Source organism: Garra rufa, chromosome 3 (genome assembly GCF_049309525.1).
Source record: "Garra rufa chromosome 3, GarRuf1.0, whole genome shotgun sequence".
Taxonomy (NCBI): Eukaryota; Metazoa; Chordata; class Actinopteri; order Cypriniformes; family Cyprinidae; genus Garra; species Garra rufa.
This window is the reverse complement of record NC_133363.1, coordinates 58,721,040-58,732,638: the sequence shown is the minus strand read 5'-3', so window position 1 is coordinate 58,732,638 and position 11,599 is coordinate 58,721,040. Positions and strand designations below refer to the sequence as shown.

Below are 11,599 nucleotides of genomic sequence, written 5' to 3'. Positions count from 1 at the left end.
CATCTTGTATTTTTATGTTATTATTTTGTGAAACTATGAAGAATGTTCAACAAAATTTTTGATAAACATTTATTTATAATTTATTTTATTTATTAAATTTTTTTTTTTATTTAAAAAAAAACATGTTGGATTTTGTCATTTTGTATTCATTCATTCATTCAGAAGAGGCTGCCTGGAAATCCAAAGGCAGCATTATTTTTTTACTGTCTGAGAAAAAAATTTATTTTGAAAAAGGCATGTTATTTTTCGTTTTTTTTTTTTTTTAATTACATTAATGCATTTTATATTATTACTGCACTGAAATAAAAGCAAATAATTAAAATATTATCTAGAAAGTATATACGTTATATTAAGCTCATTAACATCTTTTTTCTTCACTTTTCATCTATAAAAGTTTCAGTATTCTTTACAAATATTTTAATAAATTTAATACATTAAATTTTTTAATTTACTTACATTTTTAATTCCATTTAAAATGACTTCTAATTCTTTAATAAATCTCAATGTCACAGTAAATATAATTACAAGCAGCATGTTAAATTTGTGTTGGACAATGTTATTTTTTTTAAATACTAATTTGTTGTTGAATTTTTGTTTGGTTTATTCAAAGATGAGTTTGAAAAACACAAACTACCAGCCTACTTGTTCAGTTTGTTTTCTAGCAAATAAATATTTATATTCCTCTCACAACTAAGCACACTTTTTTTTTTCAAGATGTTGCTCTAGGCCAGATGTCATATCACCCTCCGAATTTTGGGTTCTCCTTTCTCCATCACAGCCCTGCAATCATGTCTGTTATTGCAAATGTCAGAAGTCTCTAAAGTGTGTTTTTCTTTTTCCATCACAACGTGCACAAACACATGCTTACACTCTTACTCACACAACCTCCCACCTAAACGGCACACACAGGGGCCTTTGTTATAACAGGCAGCCGTTGTATAAATAATAACGTTTAGTGTAAAAAATAAATAAAAACCGTTTGGAACATTATTGGAGCCCTGAGGTTTAAAAAGCTGTCATTTGAAACCATTTGACTGGTCTTTTGAATGCAGCTTTGTTTAATGTTGTTTGTATCTCCGCAGGTATTGGTGGAATGGAGGAATTCATTCTCAAATCGGCCACCATCTCTACATCTCCGGCCTGCCCGCCCTTCACGCCACTCAACTTTGAAGCCACGCCCATCGTCAGAGTAGCAGTCGAGCCCAAACATCCAAGTATGTAAAAGCATGCTTCTTGAGTATCTTGAGAAAGCCAACTTACTGAAATGCTATTTAAACAACTTATTCTTCTTCTGAGACTAAAATTTAACTCTACAAACTCCAAACTCAGCCCAAATCTTCAGACTCATCTGAAGTTAGTTGCTGTATCTTTTCTAACTGATCGGACTTACGGTTTTCAAAACTGGGAAAAATCCCATAGACTTCCATTGACGGAGTGTTCAAATGAGCCAACACTATTCAAACTCCAACTGTCAAAACTCCCAGAATCCCTTGAGACTCAATCAAACTTCCCTTCTATGTACTATAGACCTTTTTCCTGAGTAAACGATGAACGCCGCCATTACGAATTCTAACGTCAGATTGAATGCTTTTCTGTTCCGGTTTCCATAGCAACCCATTCAAATAGCGTCCATCTGTTTTTAATGTAGCTAACGTCCGCTGCTTCGTGTCATCTACACACTCATTAAAGTAGAGTTGTGACGTTCGCGAACGAACCGATTCTTTTGAACGGCTCATAAACATGAACGATGGGAGCCGATTCGCTGCTGGGGGGGAGCCGTTCTTTCTGTCCTTCTTTTTTTCCTATGCGTGTTTCACACAGATGCACACAAACTAGCTCCTCCGCGAGACAGTATCTACAGTCTAATACTTTAAATATTTTTTGTTATCTATCAAAATGTTCTTTTGTGATACTGTTCTTGTATAGAAATTTTTCACTAAAAGCTGTTTTGCACAGACATTCATTGCAGCCCACTTTGTTATTGTTCATTTAAGACTTGAAGGGGCCGATGTCCTATTTGCAAAGTTTACAGTAGTAATAGTGGACTGTATGTAGACATTTCCATTTTATTTATTCTAATTTTATCTACAGTATATATTTAAAAATTTAAATATTTTTGGTTTTCTATCAAAATGTTCTTGTGTGGAAGTGTTTGTAGTATAACTGTTGTGCACAGAAATTCATTGCAGCCGGCTTTGTTTTTGATGTTTATTTATGAGTAGGTATTAGGCTTGCCACGATAGACTGTGTTGACGGTGTTACTGGTTTTAAGACGCAACACTTTTTTTTTTTTAAGTATTCGTTTTTTTAATTAAATATTTATTTGAATTAAATGGAAAATAGAATTCTAAATAATTTACTTAAGACGACAGCATGCACTATAATTAAAAAACTGAACATAGCTACAATGCGTCATATTTCATTTATCACGTGAGGAGAACGAGAGGAGGCGAATTTACAGAAAGAGAATGGCGGACGATTTAGTGTCAAAACGATGCAAAAACGCCTGTTTGGCAATATTTTGGGTTTAAACCAAATGCAAAAAGGGAACCTGAAAACGTTAATAAAGGCAATCTGCAAACTTTGTCGCCCATTCAAACAATTGATGCCGAATTGCCAATTCCCGCAAAACTGAAAGTGAAAGTATAATATGCACGCATTTATAAGCTATTTAAAGTCCCCCTGAAATCAAAATTAAAGTTTTTTGTCTTTTAGTATGAATATATTAGCCTTAAGATTATCTATAGTCTAGTGTGCTTCAAAACCACGACAAAATTCGCGTTTACAAGATATGAGCATTCAAAACTTACAGTCTCATCACTTCCGCCAATATGAATCAACGATTTTGATGATATCACCGTGCACTTCAGTTTCTCATCAAACGTTCTGTCCAATCAAATGCTCTCTAGAGTCCGTATTGTCCCGCCCCCTACACAGAGACGCAATAACACGTAGCAGATCATATGTGCGATCGGCATGTATTAAACTACACAGCCTCAGCATGATTATGATCACTATTTTGTTTTAGCAAGAGTTTCATATTGAATCTGTGGGGTAATTTATTAGTCTGTGGCTGTCATAAGCTACAAATGCGGCTTTATCGAGCTTAACGGCTCTGGCCCGAGCAGATATTAATGGAACACTATTGGCTATTCAAAATAAGTGGGCGGGGCTGGGCGATATGTTTTTGTTTCAGTTAAAAGTACGTCACCACATAGAATAACGCTGCGTGTTTCAAGGCACTTCAGTGGACCTTTAAAAGCAGAGGAAACCCCCACCCCCCACGGTGATACCGGTATTACCGGTGTTGTCACATGTAGATTAACCGGTGGGGAAATTTCCTCATCGTCACAACCCTAGTAGGTATTGTATGAATAACATAAGTCAATGTAGCTTTACATATACACACACTTTGTACTAAAGGTAAATCCAAAATAGTGATGTCACTGTCTAAGCAGAGGGATGTTGTGCAACCCTATGGAATATATAGTCCACACATGACAAATGAGGTAATAATCAATATTTCAGAATAATTCCTACTCAGATATTGGTGTGTGATATCTTAGTTTTAATTATTTGACTACAAATCTCACCTCATCATTCCTCCCGGTGATTATTTCCGGGATAAACTGAGATGCCCCCAAGCTGGCTTCTTAAAACTGACTAAATATTTAAAAAGAGCCAAAAGAGCTGTTCTTTTGAGCGGCTCTTTGAAAGGAACGGATCGCCAAGATCCGGATACCCTCAAAGAGCCATAAATCCCATCACTACATTAAATTGAGGCACTGACAAATGACGGTCATTGCGACATTGCCAAGTGATGGCGCTATGGAGCCATGTGCTTTTTAGAAACATTTTAATAGGTTTAACATCAGTTTATTAGCTCGGAATATACCCTAATTTGACTAGAAACAATGCAGACCGGAAATGCAAAGCATTCTTTCAGTTAAGAGTCGGACTTACTTCCGTGTTCAGGAAAAAAAAAAGTCTATATTTCTAATCCATTTAAACTCATTCAAACTAACTGCTAATCATGTTAGAAACATTCTAGTAACATGCTAATCATGCTAAATCATGTTAACATGCTAGTAACTCATTAATCATGCTAACAACATGCTAGTAACTCATTAATCATGCTAACAACATGCTAGTAACATGCTACTCATGCTAGAAACATGCTAGCAACTTGGTAATCATGCTAGAAACATGTTAACAACTTGTTAATAATGCTAGAAACACGTTAGAAACATGTTAGCAACTTGTTAATAATGCTAGAAACACATTAGTAACATGTTAGCAACTTGCTAATAATGCTAGAAACATGCTAGCAACATGCTAATTATGCTAAAAATCATGCAAGCAATATGATAACACGATAATCATGCTAGAAACATACTAGCAACTTGCTAATCATGCTAGACATGCTAGCAACTTGGTAATCATGTTAGAAACATCCTAACAACTTGCTAATCATGTTAGAAGAAGCCTAACGCTGGAAACATGTTAATCATGCTGGAAACATGCTAACAACATGTTAGTCATGCTGGAAACATGCTAACAACATGTTAGTCATGCTGGAAACATGCTAACAACATGTTAGTCATGCTGGAAACATGCTAACAACATGTTAGTCATGCTGGAAACATGCTAACAACATGTTAATCATGCTGAAAACATGCTAACAACATGTTAGTCATGCTGGAAACATGCTAACAGCATGTTAGTCATGCTGGAAACATGCTAACAACATGTTAGTCATGCTGGAAACATGCTAACAACATGTTAATCATGCTGGAAACATGCTGGAAACATGTTAATCATGCTGGAAACATGCTGGAAACATGCTAACAACATGTTAGTCATGCTGGAAACATGCTAACAACATGTTAGTCATGCTGGAAACATGCTAACAACATGTTAGTCATGCTGGAAACATGCTAGCAACATGTTAATCATGCTGGAAACATGCTAACAACATGTTAGTCATGCTGGAAACATGCTAACAACATGTTAATTATGCTGGAAACATGCTGGAAACATGCTAACAACATGTTAGTCATGCTGGAAACATGCTAACAACATGTTAATCATGCTGGAAACATGCTAACAACATGTTAGTCATGCTGGAAACATGCTAACAACATGTTAGTCATGCTGGAAACATGCTAACAACATGTTAGTCATGCTGGAAACATGCTGGAAACATGTTAGTCATGCTGGAAACATGCTGGAAACATGTTAAACATGCTGGAAACATGCTAACAACATGTTAGTCATGCTGGAAACATGCTAGCAACATGTTAATCATGCTGGAAACATGCTAACAACATGTTAGTCATGCTGGAAACATGCTAACAACATGTTAATTATGCTGGAAACATGCTGGAAACATGCTAACAACATGTTATTCATGCTGGAAACATGCTAACAACATGTTAACAGTGTTGGTCATCTTACTTTAAAAAAGTAATTAGTTACAGTTACAAATTACTTCTCCCAAAAAGTAATTGAGTTAGTAACTCAGTTACCACATTGTAAAAGTAATTAGTTACTCAGCAAAGTAACTGTGACGTTGTTTTTTATGTTCTATAACGCTATTATTCTATAACATCTTTAATATCAAAGATGTTTATATTAACTGATTGAGAAATAAAAACACTATATACAGTATTGTAGAACATTTGGTATTTATTTGAGCTCAATAGATTGCAGCCTGCTATATGATATGCATAGAAATAAAAACATATAAAAAATAAATATTGTGCAAAATAAAGACACAAATGTAAACTTGGGTAAAAAAAAACAAAGGAAAACCTGGCCATTAGTGCAAATCTCTGTAACTGTATATTAGGCCTACTGCACAATAAACAGAACACTATCCAACTCTTAAATATTCAGTATGCCTTTAATTTCAATTAACGAGAAGTAGTGCCGGTACTTCCAGTTCGCGAACGCTACCTTTGAATTTCCCCGGCTCGTCGCCATTGTCACTCACGCTGTCTTGTGTTTGTCAGAGCGTGCAGTGACTGAGACAGCGTGAGCAGGGCACCGCCCACCCAGCCAATCATCATCGCATTTGCAACGGTGTCATCATCCCCACCCCTGCTCTCTACAGGCAGCTGATGGGTAGCCAAAGCATGACACCTCGCGCTTTATTCAACCAAATTTTAGTAACGCGACACTTTACATTCTCAGTAAAGATAACGGCGTTGCAACGATGGGAAAAGTAATTAATTAGATTACTCCGTTACTGAAAAATGAACTCCGTTACTAACGCCGTTATACTTAAACGGCGTTACTGCCAACACTGCATGTTAATCATGCTGGAAACATGCTAACAACATGTTAGTCATGCTGGAAACATGCTAACAACATGTTAGTCATGCTGGAAACATGCTAACAACATGTTAATCATGCTGGAAACATGCTGGAAACATGTTAATCATGCTGGAAACATGCTAACAACATGTTAGTCATGCTGGAAACATGCTAACAACATGTTAGTCATGCAGGAAACATGCTAGCAACATGCTAGTCATGTTAAAAACATGCTAGCAACATGTTAATCATGCTGGAAACATGCTAGCAACATGCTAGTCATGCTGGAAAAATGCTAGCAACATGTTACTCATGCTGGAAACATGCTAACAACATGTTAGTCATGCTGGAAACATGCTAGCAACATGTTAGTCATGCTGGAAACATGCTAGCAACATGCTAGTCATGCTGGAAACATGCTAGCAACATGCTAGTCATGCTGGAAACATGCTAACAACATGTTAGTCATGCTGGAAACATGCTAGCAACATGTTAGTCATGCTGGAAACATGCTAACAACATGTTAGTCATGCTGGAAACATGTTAGTCATGCTAAAAACATGCTAGCAACATGTTAATCATGCTGGAAATATGTTACCAACATGCTAGTCATGGTGGAAACATGCTAACAACATGCTAGTCATGTTAAAAACATGCTAGCAACATGTTAATCATGTTGGAAACATGCTAGCAACATGTTACTCATGTTGGAAACATGCTAACAACATGCTAGTCATGCTAGAAACATGCTAACAACATGCTAGTCATGCTAGAAACATGCTATCTATCTAGCTATCGATGTCTATCTATCAAATATTAAGCTTTTAAAACTACTTTAAACTTCAAACTATTTCAGACTGAAAACCGTCAAACTTAAAACTTTTAAAACTTGGAAATCTTTTTAAACTTTTCAAATGTTTTTTTTTTTTTTTTTACTTTTCAAACTTTTTCAAACTTTCTGGTCCAGCTTTCTCAAGCCAACTTCAAAGTTAGTCTTGACAAACTTTATTATCTAGTTTTGCATTGTGATGCAACAGGAAGCATTGCAGGACACAATACATGAAGCACAAATAACTGATAAACAAAAAGCAAAGTCGAGTGCATTGAACCACCACGATGACTCAGTCGAAAAAATGAACAAGCCGTTCAGTACAGTTATTTTTCTCTACCCTGGAGCTAGTCGTGCTTCTGAATGTAATGGAAACTTTTTAGGATATATATTTAGTAAGCTAAGTATCTTTTCCAGGCGTCTGTGATGATTCTATTACAAAACCTTGTAAGCTGCCTTTTGCAAAGTGATAAGTCAATAAAGAGTACATACAAATATTGGATCATCTTTATATATATGTGACTCTGGACCACAAAACCAGTCATATGTAGCACAGGTATATTTGTAACAGTAGCCGACAATACATTGTATGAGTCAAAATTATTGTGTTGTTTCTTTAATGCCAAAAATCATTAGGATATTAAGTAAAGAACATGTTCCGTTAAGATATTTAGTAAATTTCCTACTGTAAATATATCAAAACATAATTTTTGAATAGTAATATTATGCACTGATAACTTCATTTGGACAACTTTAAAGGTGATTTTCTCAATATCTTTTTTGCACCCTCGGATTACAGATTTTCAAATGGTTGTATTCAAATATTGTCCTATGCTAACTAACCATACAGCAGTGTATTCAGCTTATAATATTCTAATTTAACATAATATTTATTTGTTTAATAAAAATGTAGCTATTGTAACTATTGTGCATGTTTATTTATTTGTTTATTTATTTTATATATGCACACGCAAAAAATCGTTTGTTCATTAATTAATTAATTTATTTATTTTTTTGTTTGTTTTTTATTTATCTATTTAACTATCTACACTACCGTGCAAAAGTTTGGGATCAGTAAGATTTTTAATGTATTTTAAATAAGATTCTAATGCTCATCAAGGCTGCGTTTATTTGATCAAAAATACAGAAAAAATATATATTGTGAAATATTATTACGATGTAAAATAATAAAATAATATTCTATTTTAATATACATTAAAAATTAAATTTATTTCTGTGAACAAAGCTGAATTTTCAGCATCATTACTCCAGTATTCAGTGTCACATGATCCTTCAGAATTCATTCTAATATGCTGATTTATTATCAGTTCTGAAACAGTAAGTTGATTAAATTTTTTTTGGAACTTGTGATACTTTTTTTTTTTTTACTTTTTCTTTGATTGATAGAAAGTCAAAAAGAACAGCATTTATTTAAAATAGAAGTATTTTCTAACAATATACACTACTGTTCAAAAGTTTGAGGTCAGTACATTTTTATTCTTTCTTTTTTTTAAAGAAATTAATACTTTTATTCAGCAAGGATGTGTTAAATTGATTAAAAGTGTTAGTAAAGACTTATGTTGTTAGAAAAGAGTTATATTTTGAATAAAATGTTGTTCTTTTTAACTTTTTATTCATCAAAGAATCCTAAAAAAAAAAAAGTATCACAAGTTCCAAAAAAATTTTGGTAGCACATCTGTTGCCAACATTGAAAAGAAATCAGTATATTAGAATGATTTCTGAAGAATTTTGTCACACTGAATACTGGAGTAATTGCTGAAGAAAATTCAGCTTTGCATCATAGAAAAAAAATAACAATTAATGTATATTCAAATAAAAACACTGTTTTTATATTGTAATAACACCTTGCAGTATTATTGCAGGGTTTTTTTCTGTATTTTTGATCAAATCTATCTATCTGTCTGTCTGTCTGTCTGTCTGTCTGTCTGTCTGTCTGTCTATCTATCTATCTATCTATCTATCTATCGTTCTATCTATCTATCTATCTATCTATCTATCTATCTATCTATCTATCTATCTATCTATCTATCTATCTATCTATCTATCTATCTATCTATCACCAAGGCTACATTTATATATTTAAAATACAGTACAAAAAACATTATTGCTGTAAAATGTTATTGTAGCTTAAAATAACTTCTGTTCTGTTTTCAGTTTTCTATTTTTTATACATTTAGAGATATTTATTTGTTTAAATATATTTTATAGATTTATTTGTTTGATAATTAAAAATACAGTAAAACTATTTAAAGTAACTATATTTTAATTTGATAATTGAATATATATTTAAAATGTAATTTATTTGCTGATTTAGTGCTCAAGAAACATTTATTATTATAATCAAGGCTGATCCATTTTCCTGCGTAATATTTTTGTAAAAAAAAAAAAAAAAAACTGACTATTTTTTAGGAGTGTTTCATTAATAGAAGCAACAGCATGTATTTGAAAAGGACTTTTTTGTAACAATGAAAACATTCCACTATAAATTCTTATAAATTGAATGCACCTTTGCTGAATAAAATAATATATTTATTTATTTATTTGCTCCCTAAAGTACATGCATTTAATTTAAGGCTATTGTTCATGCAATTATTGTTTTGTTTTATTTTATTTTATTGTTGTTGTTTTATTTATTTTTAAATATTGTTTTATTTTATTTTTTATTTATTTTGTTTTATTTATTTTTTTATGCATTCCAAGAGATTAAAAACTTTTTTCCCCAGTCTTGTTTTCCCAAAACCCATCCCTGTTTCAATCTTCCCAAAAGTAGCTATCTTAGAAAGCAGCATTACTATGCCGTCTGTCTTTTGGAACATCTTTGCATTATTTAGCATACCTGTGATCCCTTAAAACAGCGAGGCAGCTCACTTAGTTGCAATGATACAGAGCAATGACTAACCATAAAAAAGATGCATGAGGGTGCAGATTAAATCGTCATGTCTCATGAGTCTCTAAGGTGCAAATATCCCTCCGAAAGGTGTTTTAATGCGACGTCTCCAGGTTCACTCAGCGGTGGTGTTGTGATTCTCATTAGCGGTGTCAGAGATGGCATGGAAACCCCGTCCGTCTCAAAGCATCACACTCGCTCATGTGGGACGCATTAGTCAAGAGCACAGCTGTAATGAGGAAGTTAAATGTTTCCCGGTTTAGCACAGCAAAGAACTGTCTGATCTGGATTGCACGATCACACACAAACACAAGAGCTCATTGTGAGAGCGATCGCTGTCCCAGAGCGCTGTTTCAGGGTTTCGTTTCATAACCGTAACTTCAGCTTGCCTTCGGGTCAGGAGAGGCCATTGCTGGTGAAAACACTCTTTATTAGAAAAGCTCCCATAGTCCTAGGGTTACTGCTGTCACTACAATATGAACAGAAACTTACTTTGATGTCAGACAGCACTTTAATACGAGAAGAGAATGAGATGCTGTTTTAAAAAGTTATATCATACATTCCTGAGGGGAATAAAATCTTCTTATAATGTTAGGTTCTTGCACCCAAAAAAGTCATAGTTTAGTTTTTATGACCCTTTATGACTTTTTGAACCTTAAAAGATATTTTTGCTGCTTTATATTTTTAAAACACTGTCTGTTTGTGAAATGAATAACAGTGTTTTGTGCTCTGTCACCCAGACTGCGGGGTTTGCAGTCGGGTCGATAAAGTTTACGCTGCTCCATCCTTCATCAGCCTCTTAACAAAGCTGCATTACGTTGACAGCTTCACAAAACTAAATCTAGACTCAAGTCTTCACACAAGTGTGTGTGTGCAGGTGAGATGCCGAAGCTGGTGCGTGGGATGAAGTTACTGAACCAGGCCGACCCGTGTGCCGAAGTGTTGATCCAGGAGACAGGAGAGCATGTTCTGGTCACTGCAGGGGAAGTGCATCTACAACGCTGCCTGGATGACTTGAGAGAGAGGTGAGGAACCACACACACATTAGGGAGGTAATGGTACACATATGTGTACCAAAAATTGATGGTAGGTTTTTTCGTTTGGTATGTATACCAAACAAATCTAGAATTGTTTTAAGCACTGCAATTTAAAACTGCTAGTTTTATATATTGTTACTTTAAATAAGAAACAAAGTATCATCTTTCAAATTCTGTACATTTTGGGGGGAAATTCAAACAAAGAAAAAAGCAATAAACAACACATTTTTACACTCTTTGAAATTCTCGTTCAAACTGCAACACAGTGTGAGTGAACACGATCAAAAGTTAAAAGGTCAAAAGTTTACACACACATTGCAGAATCTGCAAAATGTTAATTATTGTACCAAAATAAGAGGGATCATACAAAATGCATGTTGTTTTTTTTATTTATTACTGACCTGAATAAGATATTTCGGTAACACTTTAGAATAGGTAACACCTATTAACTATTAACTATGACTTATTAGCATGCATATGTGACCCTGGACCACAAAACCAGTCATA

At 34.1% G+C, this 11,599-nt stretch overlaps 1 protein-coding gene across 1 annotated transcript in view; it reads left to right on the top strand.

Annotated features, from left to right (window-relative positions):
- The window catches only part of LOC141331681 (elongation factor-like GTPase 1), a 115,241-nt gene extending 104,157 nt beyond the window's left edge, over positions 1-11,084 (top strand). Inside the window, exons 8-9 of the mRNA XM_073836718.1 lie at positions 1,083-1,214; positions 10,933-11,084. Of these exons, the coding sequence (XP_073692819.1) occupies positions 1,083-1,214; positions 10,933-11,084 (284 nt within the window). The remainder of the gene's footprint in view (positions 1-1,082; positions 1,215-10,932) is intronic.
- The last annotated feature ends 515 nt before the right edge of the window (positions 11,085-11,599 follow it).